The sequence below is a fragment of the Ptychodera flava genome, chromosome 16 (assembly GCF_041260155.1).
Source record: "Ptychodera flava strain L36383 chromosome 16, AS_Pfla_20210202, whole genome shotgun sequence".
Taxonomy (NCBI): Eukaryota; Metazoa; Hemichordata; class Enteropneusta; family Ptychoderidae; genus Ptychodera; species Ptychodera flava.
In genome coordinates, this window is record NC_091943.1 from 32,669,549 (window position 1) to 32,690,178 (window position 20,630).

General features: G+C 35.1%; 1 protein-coding gene across 2 annotated transcripts in view; it reads left to right on the forward strand.

Moving 5' to 3' along the window:
- Positions 1-20,630, forward strand: part of LOC139114628 (rab-like protein 6) — a 30,102-nt gene that overhangs the window by 483 nt on the left and 8,989 nt on the right. The window contains exons 2-8 of one of the 2 annotated variants that reach the window (XM_070676459.1): positions 13,882-14,016; positions 14,946-15,144; positions 16,031-16,171; positions 17,575-17,680; positions 18,151-18,254; positions 18,911-19,038; positions 20,262-20,486. In XM_070676459.1, the coding sequence (XP_070532560.1) occupies positions 13,882-14,016; positions 14,946-15,144; positions 16,031-16,171; positions 17,575-17,680; positions 18,151-18,254; positions 18,911-19,038; positions 20,262-20,486 (1,038 nt within the window). The remainder of the gene's footprint in view (positions 1-13,881; positions 14,017-14,945; positions 15,145-16,030; positions 16,172-17,574; positions 17,681-18,150; positions 18,255-18,910; positions 19,039-20,261; positions 20,487-20,630) is intronic. The other variant, XM_070676460.1, reaches the window with a different exon arrangement.

Here is a 20,630-nt window from a genome sequence, read left to right on the forward strand (position 1 = left end):
TTATTGAAAGGTGAACCGCCCCACTTTGCGATGTCAATATTGGACACATGGAGGTATACCCACCACGGCACTCTTGCTAGTGTACACTTCTTGCCACATTCAAAATTATGGATTATAACTCAAGCTCTTTTACGTTATCTCCAGCAAGGAACAATTTTAACAAATAAATGGATCAAGTGATAAATAAAATCAACAGAAGGGAAGCCATACTTGTATGACCACCTGCATCAACAATCATTCTAGGTTTATGAGTGTACTTTACCCATGTGTGTTTTTTATGGCCTGTGAATAATGTTACAAAACTGTAATAAGTTTGGTAAGTAAATCATTGATTAAAATGACTCCAATGGGTCAAATATGGCTGAAACTTATAAATGTATGGGAAGTACAATAGTACTAAAAAAGTTGTATGATGGAGGTTATTTGCATAATCACTGGCAGTGATAGGGGAAGAGCATGTAAATCAGGTGTGTTTGTTTTTCCTCCAGTGGTGTGTCTGTTACACTCTTGCTATTTCCTCAGCACTGGAAATCAGCATTATAGTGTGATAGTTAGTAAATGTGTGTTTGAATGTTAATATACCGTGTAGACTATTTTAAATACCTCATTGAAGAAAGTTGGTGTTTGTAGTATTTTGTACCTTCATGGTATTTACTGTATATGTTCAATGTATAAAGATTTTTTAGTATATTAAAAGTACGACAATCAGCACAAACACATAATGACAGTTATGGCTGCATTTTGTCAGATTTAACATTATTTTCAAGATTAGTTTTAAATCAAGGTCTGTGGTCAAATGGTTTTTTAAATGCTCATTGTGAGGTGTAATGTTCTTAATATATCGGTATATAAAGAAATGCATATGTTATCCTGCACATTTCTGAATGATTGGTAGGTTAACAACCACAAAAACAAGGCCGCCAAGGTAATTCCATAAAGATATAGGGGCATATGTATGCTTATTGAAAATAATTCAAAGTAATGTCATGCAAGGAACATTACCCTTCTGTTTCACAAATAAAATCCCAAATAAGGGAAGCTATGATATTACATGGACATTGTCTACAGTTATGGAAGTTTGAAATTGCCTGTATTGTTTGAAAGTGTGCATGTCAAAGAAGAGCTTCAAAAATGTTACATAAAATTACAAAGTTTTGTTGTTGTTTTGGATCAGCTCCTGCTGCATTTGAATTACCTGACATAAAAGTCAAACTGTGCAGAATTGCTATGATCGCCCACAAAACCATGACTTGCAGTGTAGAGATTCATTGTAACATAAGTACAAGTTTGACGAGAAATATATCCTTGTTTGTTATGTATTTCTGACCCTTTTAATATTCAAAGACATTACTGAAATAGGTTGGTAAATGAAAGGGCAAAGTAGTTTAAACCTTTTTCGAACATTCCCCAATGTTGGGACCTCATATTAGGATCCAAGAGAAAGCAATTTACCAATTGTATAAAATGTTCCAGTATAATTACCATATCAATATGAAGTATTTAGGTATCTCTATGTTATTCTTTAACCTCTAATGCTCACGCTGATTGAATAAATGTTCTCTTAATTCAACAATTTTATCAACCATTCACCAATAGTTGATGACATAAGGTCAGACATGTTCTGACCACTCTCTGTGATGACATAAGGTCAGACATGTTCTGACCACTCTCTGTGGTTGAACCTTAGGTACATCTGTAGGTCAGGCTTTGTACAATTTAAATATGTACATATTTATAGTAATTATTAGTATATGAACATAATCTTAATATAAAACAAATATATGAGTGTATGTTATGTGTGTATGTATGTTGTGAAATATGCAAGTGTTCACAGTGCTAGAAACAATCATAAAGTTGACAAGGAAATTTGCAAATAATGTAATATACATTTAATCTGGTAACTCATGCTAATCTAGCGTAACCACTATAATTTGAATCAGGATACATGCATGTTGTGTTGTGGTAGGATCAGCTCACAGTCACTCCACAATGATATCATGATCAGTTACAGGTTGTCAGTGACAATATCCAAGGGAATACGATGTGAAAGGGTAAATGTGTGTGTCACATTTATGCATACTTGTCCTATTACATGCAGATGTTTGTTTGTAGGTGTTCCCAGTGTTAATACTATCATTTGATCTGTGAAGACTTGATACATGTATGGTGCATGTATCAAACTGTTCCATCAATAAGAGATCTGTAAATCAATGTATCAACTAATTAAAGACAACAAAGTGTAATGATGAGTGATTTTCACACTTTATCACACTGTTTATCACCCTCCCTGGCAAGATTTGAAGACATAGCACTGCCTAATGGCAGAGATATACTTAAGCCTCATAGCCTTAGCACACATTGCCACAGCAACATACATATCTAGATTTTTCAGTCTGTAAATGGAGGCCTTGGTGAGACTTCTATTATAACCCGGCATTTGCAAGCTTTCAGCGCAACACATGCAAAAGATCTCTCAGCTGTTAATCTCATCATGATTTCAAGTATATAAATCTTTCAATAATAGTATTTATATCTACATCGGAGATCATAAGTTCGCAGTTAGCAATATATCATAGAGATCCTACATATGGGATGTAGTATTTGTGTTACCAAACCAAAATTGATTGTCCCACTAGGCTAAGAAGAGAATGTAAGATCATTGAGGGATATGATATGAACTGATCGTTGAATTATGATCAATAATAGAATAAGGCACCATGGGAATGTCTGTAATATCTAAAATTGCTATTTTTATCTTTGAGTGGCATAACTCTCATCATTTCACCATTTCATTTGTATTCTATGACTTTGAACTACATGTAGCACATTTAGAATCGTGTCAAGGAATTTCTTGAAATTTTTCTATCATTGAGTCTTGATGATTTGACAAATTCATTTGAGTAGTGTACTACTAGCATCATGTCATAAAATGGAAAACGCTGGTAAGAAGAAAATGACCAATACCATTCATACTGTGGCCATAAATAATGAAAGGATTGGATTATAAATTGGTTGTACATGGCCATCCTATACTCTCTATTAATCAAATTCCATGCCTGCTATCCATCATTGAATTTTATAGGACCAAGTAGTAAATCTTTTATCAGGAAACACTTTCACTGAGGATTATCAACCTAGTAACTCAATTTGTAAACAAGAATTGGTTTGCTTTCTCTCATGGACAATTTCAGTGACATGGTGACCGCATTGATTTCTAAATAATGTAGAACAAAAGCAAGGAGAAGAGTCTTGTTTCCTTTAGAAATATTGAACCTTTTTAGTATTTGCCTTACAGCAAGTGTTCACAGGTTGACATTTATGAAAATTTTACACTTTCTTTTCAATAATGCAATCTCAGTCATAAATTTAGTGATATTGTCTTGTGCTACAGCTAACAAGTCTCAAACAATTAGAAGTAGTACTCAAATGAATTTCTCAAACAATTTCAGTCGTAAATTTAGTGATATTGTCTTGTGCTACAGCTAACAAGTCTCAAACAATTAGAAGTACGGTAGTCTCAAACAATTAGAAGTACGGTAGTACTCAAATGAATTTCTCAAACAATCTCAGTCATAAATTTAGTGATATTGTCTTGTGCTACAGCTAACAAGTCTCAAACAATTAGAAGTAGTACTCAAATGAATTTCTCAAACAATTTCAGTCGTAAATTTAGTGATATTGTCTTGCGCTACAGCTAACAAGTCTCAAACAATTAGAAGTACGGTAGTCTCAAACAATTAGAAGTACGGTAGTACTCAAATGAATTTCTCAAACAATTTCAGTCGTAAATTTAGTGATATTGTCTTGTGCTACAGCTAACAAGTCTCAAACAATAGAATTGTTACCACAAAAAGAGTATGTTACATCAATATTAGATGTTGCAGCAGAATATTCATTAGGGTTTTTAGGGTTACATAAAAACCTGCACAGCCTACTACCGGTAAGCCATGGTGACACATTGGCTGTCATTCTGTAATCCTCCAGAAACAAATGAAAGTCATAACAATTACACTTACTTTTATGTGCATCATTGTGATCCACAGCTTGGGGGATGGGGGCAGCCAATTCACATATCAATACATAATTTGCATATTCTTTTGTTGTGAAAATGCACTATTTTTTTACAGTGATTAACATATGAATGGATTGCTCCAAAGACAGAGGGGTGATCCACCCCTAAAATTGCCTTGTGGAGAACCCTGCATTACCAACTATACTGCACAGGTCCAGTATATTGCACATAGAGACCTAACAAGCCAAAAAATTGCATATTTTAATATATACATAAACTAAGAGAAAAGGTATGAAGACACGACATTGCAAATACGAACAACATCAGAGATACATGTTTAAATAAATGAACAATATCAGATATATGATCCTAGTATCAATACCAGAAAATAGGGATATTAGAGTCTAGTCACTGTCTAATATGATTGCATAGAATGCTATAAATGTAGCTAGTAGTAGCTAGTACAATACACAAGTTAATATTGGATACTATCTATAGTAACGTCAAGTTTGAAACTGCAGATGATACTGATACTAATTGTGTATTGTCCTAGAGAGTGATAAACCCTAGATGATACTATTGATAGTATCCAATACTATCGGGAGAGGTGCGACATTGTTTGGATCCAGCCAAAGTTGTGATAAAATATCATTTAGTTTTAACCCTTTCACCACCATGGTTTGTCCCAAATCCATTGTTTCTATGGTAAAGTTGGACCTGTATACAGGGAACTGGGGGTGAAAGGGTTAAACCCTAAACAATACTAGATAATACTATCAATAGTAATCACTACTCTTAGATATTTTTAGGTGCAACATTGTCAAAGTTGTGATAAAATATCATAGAATCCTAAACCCTAGACAATTATGCAGATGATACCATTGATAGTATCCAATACTATCAGATATTTTTGAGGTGCGACATTGGGAGCTAGCCAAAGTTTTGATAAATATCGCCAAGTTTTAAATCGTAGATGATACTAGACTATACACGACTTTCCAAATGTTAGTACTAGATGATGTAAATCTGATATCATGACGTACCTGCTCCCAAAGATGAAAATTATGATACTTTGGCAGTGTTTCATCCAGGATGGCATCAACAGGGGGATTTTCCCCTTTATCAGAAAATTTAAGGGAATTTCACCAGTTTGTGTGTTCTACTGGTATCTCTAAGGTGTGACTGGCACCATTTTGTGGGGGCTGGTCCCCCCTTGACAAATTACTAGGGGGTACGGGTGACAACATGTAAACAGAGGGGAATCCCCCATCCCCCTGTCAAGATGAAACACTGCTTTGGGTTATAATCACATTATTTTGCCATATAACTACAAAATTGTGTGATTTTGCTGCTCCAAGTGTACCATTTGCTGCCTTTTGTTCAAGCTGAGTTTATGAATACTGGCCGACTTTCATACTGGCCATCTTTACCCGTTACTGAATTTCTACCAAGGTCTTGTAATCAAATACCGGTTTATGTAGTACTGTAGGATGAAACTGATACAGATTCTTTCCTAAATCATATTATGGTCATTGAGAGCTTTTGCAAATTCTGAATGCATTGCTGTGAAATGAATGCTTGTGAAACACAACAGTGTGATGAGATCGTTTTTACACAAATTCTTCATTGGAACAGTTTTAGTTACTCTGTTACAGTTGATAGCAGACTTGGTACATACTTTACCCACAGCAAGGGATCATTTGTCTGTCAGTTCATTAAGTTAGAATGCCTCTAAAGTGAAAGACTTAAACTTTTGCTCAAACTTTCCTGAATGAAACTTTCAATCATATTCTCTTACCAAATCACCAATATAAATAGGGGGTCACCTTGTAAAGTTTTGAACTAGTGAAACAAATTACCCAACATTTTGTGATATTTGAAATTAAAAATGGCCGCCATTCGTGTGGTAACTCTATGGAGGGAAAATCAGAGTTTGGATTTTTGAAAAACTAAGCCAGTGAAATATTTTCTTTCTCCAAGAGCTTTAAAATGAGCCCCCACAAGTGGCAGGCAGATCAGAGAAGAATTGTAGAATTTGAGAGTCTACTATCTGTCCCCAAGGCACGTTCTACCTTAATATAAAGTTTCAATGCATTTTCACCTTTGACCCTAAATCGTAATGAACATTAAGGACAATACAATACAGCCACTGTTTAACATCTTTTGGAAGTTTTATCATGAAACTACTACTGGTTTTCGTGACTTTAATATGTACTGAACAATTGCAAGAAAATACAATATTCTATGAACAAACATAGACCTAATGAACATATATTGTCTCACATAAAATCACAAAGTTGGTATAGGTATGTCTGTCCTGTATCGCAACATGAGAAAAGTAAAAATGTCCTTTAGGCAGCCAATTTTACTAGTCAGTGTAATACTAGGGGGTCCAGTTGCTTCACATAACCATTGGAGGCCCCCTTAAGACACATTATAGTTTTCATGGGGAAGATTGGGCCTACTGATGTTATTCAGGCATGCTCTAACTTTTGATGTGTATTACAGATACATTTACTCAGGTAATCAGGTCCGTGTATGCATTCATTGTTGCATGTTGACAAAGAATGATTAAATTAAATTACATTATGATTTACTTGATTAATCTCTGAATGTACATCAATTGATATATATTGTACAGCCAAGTTCAAGAATACCGATCAATTAATTCTATGAATTCCATTCCGTGATTCTAGACATTTTGAGAAGGTAACCTCTTTCCATCATAGTTTCAGGCTATCAGAAAAAAAAATTGCCATTTTATGTGATTTTAACTTCATGAGCTCTAATTGAGTGAGATTCTTAAAAAGTTTGCATGGATTTCACTCTTTGTTTTTCAAATCACATACCGGTACATGTACTGTAGAGACTACAGAGTTCAAGGTCAGGTGAATAAATCTTATATCCAGAATTTGACCAGTGTGCACTACCCAGTAATATGATCACTTTATTCCAGTGATAACCTTGAATGTAGAACAGTTATGGTTATTGAATTAAAATTCACAGTGCACATAAAGACAGTGCTACATGTACATATCAAGATGTTATCATGTAAGTGTACCATATACTCAGTAAATACTACGTGGACCATGTCATGAAAGAATACTCACCTGTATGTTGGAATATGTTACATATACAATGTACATGTACATATACCTTACATGTTTAGATCAGCAAAATGGCATTTAGAAAAACCAGAGTCTCCAAACACAAGGTTTGTAGTAAATTGTACATGTGGAATATCTACAGTACATGTACTAAAACAGTATGTACATGTTCAAGTAAGATTATCTATAATATTTGATGTCTTTTCAAGTTTTTCAGTTCTGTTTGTAAAAACGGTGTTATGTTCCACTTCCAAATACCACTTTCCAAATTGTGTAGGAATGCAGACTCCCCAACATGTTAACCCTTTGAGTGCTGTGATTTCCCGCAAAAAATTTAGTGCAACATTTTACTAATTTTTATGAATTTACTAATTTTTGTGAATTTTTCTGTTATTTTCTCGATAATTTTTGACAAAATGGACATCACATCGCATTGGCTACACTTTTTAATCAAAATTTTGGCAAAATTCTGAAAAAATTGAAGGGTATATTTTTATAAAGGAGACATAGATTGACTTTGGCACTCAAAGGGTTAACCCAACCAGTACAAGTACTCTGTGTTATGTGGAATGCTGTTGTTGACAACTGAATTCTAGTCCAGGCAAGAAGACGCTTATCAACAATAACATTACATATTTTACCCAACATGATGTGTGAGCAAGGCTAGTATTTGGTATTCCGACATACTTCAGGGAGGAATATGAGAAAATTTACTCATGCTGTGGAACAAAAATCATTAAAATATTGTGAAAAGTTCCAGCTGTTATCCCTGTAAGAGATCTTCCTATTTTTACTAAATGTTTGTCAGCATACAGTATATATACCTGTACGTGACTACAGCTTTCAGTCATATAGACATGATATTATTCAAATACCTTTCTCACAGCAATCTAAGCACTGACACTTCGAACTATATGTACCGTAATACGTGTATTCTGTACATGTAGTCTTAGAATGAATGTTTATATATTGTATGTCTACAGTACATACTGTACAGGCTCTTACATGATAAAACGTCTCTCGTCTCCCACATTAAATGACAGTGTGTAGATATGTGTAAGAACTTTAACAATATTTAATCAGAATCACAAAATATTTTCTTTATCTTGATTGAAAAAATTTACGAATCCACCATCTAAATACAGTTTGTACCAGTATGTCATATACAAAGCCATTGTGGTTAAGCCTTTACATATGGCTTTCATGCCTGAGGCCAGGGTAAGCATGTCATTTTTCCATTTATTGATAAATCCTTGAAGCTAGTGAATTCCATAATGCATTTTCACATTCCATCTACACGGTATTATGCTTTGTTGGTAGCGGTATTCAAAAACTGATTTGAATAGGTAGTCGTTTCTTCATTGATGTATGAATGGTCATGTATGCCTGTCATCTGGGCCAGAAGTTGTGTGTGTGTGTGTGCGGTATACCAAGACAAGCGATATTAGAGGCAGCTAATAAAAAGTGTTTGTAAACAATATCTTTGCAGGTCAACAAACATGATCTTTCTGCATATTGCCAGGGAGTTTGTGAGATACTGGCAAGTGGGTAGGGAAATTTCATTCTATTGTTCTGTAAGGAACTTCTGACAAAGATCTGGTAGATGATTGATGACAGGGAATATGATTCTGTTATTCTGGGAATTTGCCAATGGAAAGGGAAGAAGCATGTAGCAAATAAGTTACTGAAGTTTGAAACTGTGAAATTGAAGAGAGAGAAAACAAAAATTTTTTGAGTAGAGACAGGGAAAGTGGAAAGGTTTTCTGAGTAAAAAGATGTAAACTATTGGAAGGAGGATAAAATATTTTGATTATAGAGGAGGTCAGTTGTGAACAGCTTTCACTTTCCTTGCCAAATTGGTATTGTTTTATATTCCATTGAATATTACATATATGTATGTACAAGACATCAGGTTACAATTCCACAACATCAGCTGGTTGGTTTCTCCTGTAATAATGCAGGGTACAATGCACTCATCTGTCTCTTTGACGATAACAACATTTCACCACCTGATCTGTGTAACCTTACCTCATCAAAAACATGGCATTATAAAGCGAGTGTGTGATCCAAGGTTCACCCTGTTACCAACATGGTTTGGCCCAAACCCATTGCCTTCAATGGTGAATGCAGGTCTTTATATTGAGAAATGGGGTGTTACATGTAAGGGTCAAAAAAAGCAAACATGGGTTACAGAATCACCTGTAATCTTTTTGATTCAAGAATATCTTTTGAATTGTACTTTATCAACACCTCAAACTCAGCCAAGTATGAATCAACCGGTACTGTGCTGCCTTGTACTTCACTCTACATCTAGAGATTTCAGACCTGATTATGGCGGATACTTCAATAAACATATTATCCAGGGTACTCCAAGTCTGACAAATATTTGCTGAGAAAGTATTTTTGTATTTTTATGGCTTCAGATTCATTGCTATCTTGCTGGTCATAAAATTAATTCAAAACACACATGGTCAAAATGGTATTCCTGTATTTTGAATGCTACATGTACCTATACCATTACCAGAATTGACTGTGCAATGATGTTCAGGCAAAATCAATAAATATCAGTTGCTTTTATTCCCCCAACAATTTTACGTTTCAATGGCCCACTGATTTGAAAGTTTGAAAGGTTGAGTTTTGGACAAACTCTCAACCAAGTGAGTGTACAGTGTAGTGAGTGGCACATGCTTTACATGTAGTTCATATATGTATGGTCCCATATGTACATGTACATTCATTATTGTACTAGAATAATAACACACCTCTGGAGCCAGGAAGCATACATGTATTTGCTCAATATCAGAAATGATCACAAAAACAGATTCAATGGGGCCTGTCCTTAAACTCCTCTGTCAATAATTTTAGGTACAAATATTGACTGTTGGCATCAAACAAAGATTCATACATGTGTAAAACATGTTGCAAAAAGACACAGCCACTCCAAAGGAAAATATGAAATGGAAGAATTTCATAGAACTGGCGTATGTATTCCCTTTAAGGCACTGTTTGGAATTGATGACAGGGATGTGTGGTGAAAAAAAATCGATTAGAGATAAACATTATGACTTGACCCAACATAATCTAGAAAATATTGCCAATAAAAAATGGAAAAATTGAGAGTACTGGTGTTGTTTTCAGGTGTCATCATCTTTACAGCCCATTATTGCAAATGTCAGTGTATGTAGTGACTCAAATGTTAAGACTGGTAATTTAATTAGATGATGCAGTCAGTATCCATACCAGTGTTTAATCAAATTAGTATGAATTACACTGATGACAGGGCATACTCTGGTGGTCACTTCCATTCCTGACTTCCCTTTGCTGTTAATGGAATGGCCTGGAATATCTGCGGAAATACACTGACGCTGGGAAGATGCCATTTTCTGAATAGATACATGAAGGCTACTGATACGAAAAATAGCTGAAGAGAAAAGGAAATGATCCACGACACTTAGTGTTTTGAAAATACAATTTGATTTCACAAAGAACCCATTTCAGGAGGAAATTACTGTCAGGATTTGGTAAAGACATTCATAGAATACTGATTCCTGTTGACTTCTGAGTGTGGCTTTCAATGTAAATCAGTGGTGATAGGTAATCTGTGTGGATTTTAAGATCCATTGACGCACATTCGATTCAATTATTGTGCCACGCATGAAATAAATGTCGTAGGGTCATTATATTTCTGCTCTGAATATTTTATCCCTCTATTTAAGGAGCTTATTTTTCTCTGGCACGGCAAACGTACTACATAATGATGGCAAATTTGTGAAATCTTCCAATTTTGTCTGTGTTGCCAGTACTCAAGACAAGTGTCCATTTTGTTTCCCGTTTTTCTACAGCCACCATCTGTTGAATATCCATCTCCCACAAACAAAATTATCCTGATTTTGAATTCTAGGTCATTTTAAAAATCTGCTAATGTTTGGCTAAACTACAGACCAACATGTAAATGTTGGAAAGCTGTTTTTAGCCTACAGTAGCTTTGCACAAAAATACTCAGTATTCTTATGTACATTGTACAGTGTATATGCCATGAGTTTATTAAATTGCATTGTTGTATTTATTATTTTGTGGTATTTACTTCTTATTTATTTATTTATTTATTTATTTATTTATTTATTTATTTTTTACTCATTTATTTCACCTACATTGTAGCTGTTGTCTACATGTACAAAGTATCTTTTTTCTATTCAATCCATGATCCAACAGGTAAAAGCCAAAGTACAAATGTACTATAGATCAGGCACCCACTCCGTATTACCCAGGTGAGCAATGAGGAGAAAAGTGGCCTGCTCAAGAACACAATACCGTGTTTAGTTAGAATCTAGAACTCACCATCCTCTGACAGTGCTGGACTTATTGGGGCTTGAACTCCGAGTCCTGAGTTCTTTACCCTAACCATTGCCCCTCAGTGCCTCCCATTTATTTGTGTGGTATAGGAAAACAGCAGCAGCAAGAAACAAATTGTAAAACTGAGTTAAGGTGAAGTACTACGAATAACGTCAAAATTAAGTTGTGGTGTCATTTTCTTGAAACTTTGCACAAATATTCTTGGAAGTTGTGCAAGTGCAAAAATGAAATAAAAAATGGGGGTCACCATGCTCGTTTCCATGGAAACGGACGTTAAAATATCGTTGTTAGAAATAAATAAAAATGATATAATTCACTTAAACTAAAGAAAGCAATTAAAAAAAGCTTAGCAAATGAGTTAATTTTAATAAATACCAAGACTTAAGATCCATATCTATCGAATGTATAGTTTTCATGATGTTTGTAAAGAAATTTTTACATAAGTATCGATTACAAAATGACGATATCGAAATTATATCACTACATAATTTCGAACTTTCTTCCTGTCGCTCTGAATGGTGTCATTTTGACCAAACTTGGCGAATAAAATCCTGACATAATACCATTTAGTTTACACTTTTAATAAAAGGGTGTCACCACGCTACTTTTTACAATATCTCCAGGTGAATGGGTAATATGCGCCTATAAATGGGAGAGAAATGTTAATTTTTCGCTCATATTGAATAAAAACCAGCTTCCTAGGGGGTCAAAATATGACAAGGTTATAGGTCACATGTATTTCTAAGAGACTGGGTCAAAAAATGTGATAAAAGTGCAATTTCAACAATGACAGGTGATGTTAAATACATGCGCAACAAAATAACCCATTTGCGGCTGAGTGAACTTAAATCTGCGCAGAAACGTTCTAAAACGTGTGCGCGTCCGAATTCGTCGCCCTTTACGTTAAGGAAAAATGATTCATCATTAAACACAAAATGCAGATTATCAAAAGTATGTTAACAATAAGGTTTCTATCAATGAAAATATGTAGTATTAAGTATAAATTAGGGAAAGTATTTCTTGCTACTGTGTTGGTTGTCGAGGTTAAAAATTAGCAAAAATAAAAGGCAATCACTTTTGATATAATAAAAATATACATGTATTTTCTTATAACCAACAAGGATAAACTATTGAACAAGCAAATTGTCAGTAACCATCAAGATGAGAAACTTTAGCATGCACGCTACTGGTGTTTTATACATGTAAAAGTAAAAGTGTGGATGCCGTCTATGAGTGAACTGACAGACAATGTAAAAATGGAACAATCAGGGTCATACACTTTCACCTTTGATTTCCTGTGGAGTTGTCAGTCCATTCATACAAACTGTCCAGGGGAGACCAAATGATGAAGTTGGCTGGATGACTTCCTTTGAAAATGTGACACTGAGAAAATACCAACTGAGCAGCAGTGCATTTTGCTCAGGTACCTGGTAGAGGTGGTAAAATCCACCTAAAAATTGCTTGCCAGTTTTCCTTGAAGAATAATTCTTATATTTGTCACATACCGGTATGTCTTTCTAATCAAACTCATTATAAATAGCATTTTCACCTGTAACATACAGCAGACAAGGTTTACTGTTTTCAACATGAGAACAATTGTCAATAAGGTGTGAAACTACAACTGAAAGATATTATACATGTATGTGTATGTAGTACAGTATTAACCCTTTCACCACCATGGTTTTGCCCGAACACATTGTTATCAATGGTGATCATAGACCTGTTTACAGTGAATTTGGGGTGAAAAGTTTAAAACTCAGAAGCACAAACAAAACTAACTGATTAGCTCTGGTTGTGTTACTACACGCTGCTGGGCATTTTGTGTAGATATCAAGAAAAATGAAATACACATTTTGAAAATCAATTATCATAAAACTCAAATAACATTGCATAATGTCGTAAGTATAAAGTACAACCTTTCTATAGTGTGCACCAAAATTTTACTAAAAGTGTACTTTCAGTGTCTGTAATCTCTCTTTAGGACATATTTCTGCTGGATAACGGAATTATGCCCTTGCTTTCTATTAGCCAGGCTGTTGTTATGTCTTTTCAACCTTAGTTTTCCAGCATATATTGCAAAATGCTGAACAGTCCTTGACCTCTCAAATGTGTCAAAATTCAATTCTTGAACAGTTGCCCCTTGACGTGACATTTACCCACTACACACTTCCCCTAACCTCATCCCCACCCCGGCTGCTGTATGGGATATTCCCCAAAACACTAACCCCGACCCCAACTGGTTGATGCAATATGTCCAGGTGGTACATGTATGTATCCAGAAAGAAACAATCCTCAGACCCTAAATTGACAAAGTAAAATATTTAAAGACAACATGTATACCCTTTTACCTGTTCAGCAATGTCAGCCTTATTTGTGAATTACACTAAATGCGATCTTGTTTTGTTGCAGTGAAAATCATTATCAAGGGTGACAGAAACACAGGCAAGACGACCTTGTTTCACAGACTACAGGGACAGAAATTCATAGAGGATTACATTGCAACACAGGAGATACAGGTTGCCAGTATCCAGTGGAATTACAAAAGTAAGTCAGTCATCAGTTTATACATGGCTTCTTGTAAAGTTCACTCCCCAGTCACCACCTGTGTTCACACACTACGTGCAGAGCACATGTATGTCACTTTCTTCATCTATAGTCTGATTGTAGAAGATAATAAGCTGGTCACTCAGTGTCACTGAATTTTACTGAAATTCCCAAAAGTGCCCTATCAAAGCAATGTCTTATGGCAGTGTTGCTTCTATGTACAACTTCCACCATCAGTGGTTTTCAGGAGGTTATGAGATGTCTAGACAGTGAGTGCAATGTCCCCCTAGTGTATTCAATCAGAGTAATATGGTATTTTTACTGTGACATGATAATATCCCAAATCCTTGGAAATGTCAAAGCATGTATCTGAGTAATGGTTCTTCTTTACTGCTGAAGCACTTCAAAACAGAAAATTTTAGACTGTAGTTCATGCTTTGCCCAAAGATCTGTAAAGAATAAATTGAAATTTTTGATGTAGAGAAGCAAGTTTACCACAAACTTACCTGTAATTTAAATTCAAATGAGTACTGTTTGTTGTGTGTTAAATGTAACTCTGTGAGAAAAATTAAATCTTTAATACTAACAAAAAACAACATGGTCAAAAGATAATTTTGTTCTAGAGTTTTCAAATGAGCCAAGACAACCTGAGGAGCTGTAAGGAATTGTAAGATTCTGAGAGTCCAAAAATCTATTTGCAAAGTGTGTACGGAAGTTATTGTATCACTACAAGATTTTAGTAAATCCATATTGTCTTCAGTGAAGTGGATGGACTTATATTCAGGGGGATGGAAATGCAGTTATGTGGCTCACCATCATTTCCTTGACATTATAGTTGCATAGGAAACAGTTCAATTGTACTGAAACTAAATTGATGAAAAGGATGAAAATGAAAGTGATACGTTCCAATTCTCCGTGTGGTTTCACAGACACCGATGATATCGTCAAAGTCGAAGTGTGGGATGTCGTCGACAAAGGCAAAAGCCGGAAGAAGCACGACGGGCTGAAAATAGAGAATGATGCAGAAACAAAGAACAATTCATCAGAACCGTGCCTGGATGCTGAATTTTTAGATGTTTACAAAGGAACACACGGTGTTATATTGATGATGGATATGACAAAGCAGTGGTGAGTTGATGATAAAGAAAAAGTATTTTATACATACATGTGTAACTGAAATTTTCAGTCACCTACTCAAATTTTTGTGTAATTTCTGTCGCCTGATTAATTCCACTGAACTGACAGATATTGTTTACCCAAAATCAGTTCAACAAAAAGTTCGGCCACTTTCATTTGTTAAAACTTACACAAGTTTGCTCCCCTTGAGACAACTGGGCATATCAGTGCATGTCTGAGGGTGCCTTTTGTGGTAAATAAATACAAACATACCCCCTAGGATGGTGTTGAATTGTACTGTAACTCAGTGTGGACCCAGTAGTTTCAGAAGGATGGTATTGGCATTTTAATGCTTTTCTATTCTTACAGTTTTATGGTATGATGCACACAGAAATTGAAAGACTCAACTTTTGCTCAAACTTTCTGTAAGGAAACTTTAAACCATTCCCTTTTAAAATCCAGAATTAAAATCATGGGTCACCATTTACATTTCTGTACTAGACAAATATATTATCCAATATTTACTGACTTTTGAAGTTCAAATTGGTGGCCATCTCTGTGTATGGAAAAAAGAAGTTTTTGATTTTCACAAAAGTAATTTTGTGAAAACTTTACTTTATAATACTCCATAGTCTTCAAAATATGCCCCAGCAAGCGGTAGAGCAAAAAGTATAATTTTAAAGTTTGGGATTTTGAATATCTGTCCCTGAGGCGCATTTTACCTGAACATCAATACATGAACAGGTAAAATTACCAAAACACTCTAAATTAGCAAAGAAAATTTAATACAGTGCAGCAGCTGAGCTGTAAAAATTGTTCAAATGGTCATTCAATGAGATGATTATTCCTAAATATTTTCTGAAGTTAATGCATGTATAATTTGATTTTTATTGCACAGGACATTTGATTATGTGGAGAGAGAATTACCCAAAGTTCCAAATCACATTCCAGTATTAGTTTTAGTGAATTACAGAGATATGGGTGAACACAGAGTGATACAGAGGGACGAAATCAAATACTTTGTTGAACATTTTGAAAGGTAGGTAGAAATCATGCCCTATAGTATAGTATTTATAGCAGTTTGTATGTTATACTCTGCCAGGGTTCATATTCTCCTGCAAAGTCCTTCAATTTTAAAGGTTTCTGAAAAGTCCTTGAAAATGAAATTGAGTTCTGGAAAACCCTGGAAAATTTATAAGCTGTATGTATACCGGTACTGTTGTGTATGTAAAGTGATATGTAGACTGATATGTAAAACTATATATCGTAAAAATGATCCGAGAAAATGGAATTTTAGATCTCAAAAATCCTTGAAACTAACTGAAAAAGTCTCTGAATTTTATTGAGTGACTTTGACTGTATACAGACCCTGTCTGCACTGGAAGTAGGTCAAACGTAAGAAATTATTGCTGTACCGTACATTGCAATCTGTATGATTTGATAATGTGAAATGGACTTGCCCAATGATGTCTAGTAGCCATGACACATCTTATGCATGATTTGTGTAAATTGTCTTGAGGTGTAAAAATCCATAATAATTACATGGAGAAAGATATTGACAGCATTTGGTACCATTTCCAGGATACCACTATGGCTTTACATGTATGTAAACCAATCAGACATACGCTGTACAAACAAGCTTTTTAACTCTCCATGGTCAGTGTTAAGATACGGATTTCATATTGTCTTGTGAATGTTTGATGTTCTTGACTATTTTTAACTGATGCAAGATTTTGTCTCGGTCAGTTTTCATTGCTACATCATAGAAGAGTTTAAATGTCCTTTTTAGACTTTGAGTCTCTTGACTGAGAAATGGTTGTTATCATGTCCTGAAGTTTGATTTATGTACATTCTGTCTCCATCTACTGTGCCCTCTTACTGACATCATGCTTTGATTCACATGATATGTTGAAAATTTTCTGTCAGTCAGCAATATGTGTTACCACAATAAAATGTCACCTTGTCTGGTGTACCAAGACAATGGAGATTCCCATGGATCAATGGTGCCGCATTCTTCAACATTGTGCCTTAGTCCTATCACATGATATACATTGACAATCATGTGTCAGGTCATAGGTCAATGTTAGACCCAGACACGAGAGGATTCCTTACACTTTATTGTTTATGGACTTGATAGTCCTGTGGCTTTACAATTTACCAGAAGTCATTACTGATACCTCTTCGATGCATCAAATTTATAAAATCCCAATGCAAAGCTCTTGTGTAGAAGTTGCTGTTTCATCATACCAGTGTTTTCAAGATTTACGGTACTAATAAATCCATGAGAGGTCACATTTTCTCAAATTTAAATCGGAATTTAGCATGCTCTGTTGAAATGATCAATTTGGTTCCAGTTGCATTTACACTCAAAGGGATGACCATAGTAAATCTTGTTGCCATAAATCTATGTACTACGTTCACTCACGTGTTTCATTCCTTCAGGCCAATAGGTTCAGCCATTGTGAGATACGCTGAGTCATCAATGAAGAATGGCTTTGGATTGAAATACCTCCATCAATTCTTCAATGTACCATTCCTTATATTACAAGTGAGTCACCTATAAAGGCACAATACATGTATACAAACATGATGCTAAGTCTGCTTCTATATTCCACCTAAATGTATTTTAATAGATATTTCCCTTTTTTCCCAAAAAAATTTCAAGTATTTGTATTTAAACAGTCTTGGTAACACCACGGCCCAATGATCGTTTGAATTATTCTCCTCCATCTCCCGTTGTCCTTCAAATTTTGAGATTTAATAATAATAATAATACATAAATTCCAGATGTGTCTACATTTCTTGTTTGATCCAGTATCTCATCAGTAAGTCTATGTTGTATTCTGCTTGTAACTTTATAAAGATCTGTCTTCTACTGGTACAGGTTGTTACCTGTATATCTGAATATATCTCTGAGAGTTTTGTTTACTCATCTGTACATGTATGCCTGTCTGACATTAGCGTGGGCTGTACAAGGAAACTTGTAAATTTTCATCACAATCTGATTCATGTCTGCAGAGAGAAACACTAATGAGACAGTTAGAAACCAATAGAAAGGACATTGACTGTATACTGGAGGAGCTAGACATTCATGGTGACTCTGAGGAACAAAATTATGACTCGTAAGTATCATCTTGAGAGGATAACGATGAGCCTACAGGGGAAAAAATGGCTGATGCTGGTAATCTTCTTGTCATGTAGACTGCCTGTTGAGAGATAAAAATAAAAACGTACATCTTTGAGTAATGTTTGAGAGTAATAATTCAAATTTAAACCCAGATTTTTGGAGTCTTGCTGTATATTCCACATAAAATGCACAAATCTGGGCAGATGAATATTCAACATTGATAAAGAATAATTAGCGTAAAATTTCAATACTGAAACAATGCTCATTAGTATAATTTGCATAAATTAATACTAATCTGCCAGGTATCTTGCACTTATAGATTTTCCAGCGCCCCTTAACTGTTTCATGATAAAAGGCATTTTTCTGTCTGGGAAGTAATATTAAATGGGCCAGGAAGTGTGAATTTATGTCCAGAATACACATTTGGTAGCACCTAACAACTAGACGTTTATGGATGTGTGTGTTCCTTAAAGACCAGCATTTTTAGATCATAATTAAGCGCGTTCTGCATGCACCATTTAAACAAAATAATCTTATTTTCAATATGAAATCAATTTCAGTCCGAAGGTGGTGATATTTCTTTTAACTTCAAGATATTATCAAAGCCATGCCTTATTATGATTATGTATTGTTTCTGGTTTTACCACACAGATATGTAGAAACTCTAGCTGTTAAACAAAGAAATCAAGCCAAACAAAAAGCAGCAGCAGCGGCTGCGGCGGCTGCTGCAGCAGCTGGTAAAGATTCATCTGAAGATGGTAACAAATCACCAACTCAAGGTAATGTAATCTGGCTCTAGTCACTAATTTGTTGGATTATTGCCAAATTGTGCAGACACTCGTTGTGATCAAGTTGTCTTATTCCATTGGCATCGGCAAGTCAACTCTACTGTGAAATGTCTGTGTAAAACTAATGGCTAGTGTAAAGGCATGATGAGCACACAAATTGAAAATCTGAATATATACCAAGTTTGTCAGTACCTCATTTCATGACAGTTATCTCTGACAGTATTTGCAAGTCCCTGCCAACATGGCCACCAAGGTGATCCACAGAAGATTAGCAAATAGTAAATTTGCTGTTAAAGAGATTTGGTCTAGTTATCTCAGATATGACTCAGAGGAGCTAAATTGTGGTTTGTCTAGACACAATTGTTATGTAATTGCCTTTTGTCCAATCAAATATTATTTTATGACCTCTCATTTATGGGTCATCATACATGTAACTCTCTTTCTTAAATGGTAAGACTCAATTTGGATAACAATTTTTAGTTCATGTATTAGATATTTATTGATTCATCCATTTATTGATTTGTTTATTATTCATTTATATTTATTTATTTTGATCTATTGTTTATTATTTATTTATTTATTTTTTTTTTTTTTGTGCCCTCCCATTTACTGGGTATTACAGTTTTGCATCGTATTCTTGTTCAGTTTGGGGCTGACATTTGTTTGTTGTGTTTGTTGATTTCTTCATTTTTATTTGTTTAATAATTTATTTACTGATGCATATTGTAATTTTGTCCTCCCCTTCTTCATGCTCTTACAGCTCTTCTTCTTCAGAGCTTATTCAATGCAGATATTATTTATTTATTATTTATTTATTTACTTTCTACAACTGTCCAATGGAATACCTGCTTCTGTTAGATTATTCATACAGATGATGTTTGTAATTTCATCTATATGCCCAAACTTCTCTCAGACTGAAATTTCGATGCCGGCTGTTGATGAAGCTTCTCTGCTGTCTTGACTCACCTCAAACAGTTGTCTTTCACTTCTTTGTCATTACGTCGCTGATCATCAAGTCATCCATTGTAAACCAAGCTACTTCCTCTCTCCTGCACCCCATAGAGCTCTACCAGTACTACTAGAATTAATACTGCTTATCTTATTGTCATCAAACATGTTCCCAATATTAGCTACTTACACTTCACTTCAATGTAATTTTCAAATTTTTTAGTCTTTCATACTCAGTTAAATTCCATCCAAATCATCTTTTACAGCAGGTTCAAATTCTGTAACACCCAACTCAGTGACTCCCAGTAAAGTCAGCCCAGCTCCCAGTCCGGGTACAATGACTCCAACATCCACACAGCCACCTGACAAACAGCAGTCAGGTGACTCTGGTAGTATCTCACTACAACAGAGGGTGAGCAGGTTCTTCAGTGGAGGGGCAAGTACTGGTAGTTTGCCCGACTCAGCCCAGCAACAGTCTCCTCAGGGACAGTGTAAGTTTTTACCATCTCATTACCAGTTTCCCTCTTCAGCTCCCTCTGCAAGTCGTACACCATTATCTTGATATCATTTTGCCTTCATAAGTCACCGCACAGATGTTGTCAGCAATTGTTTATTCATTTCTGTCCGCAACACTT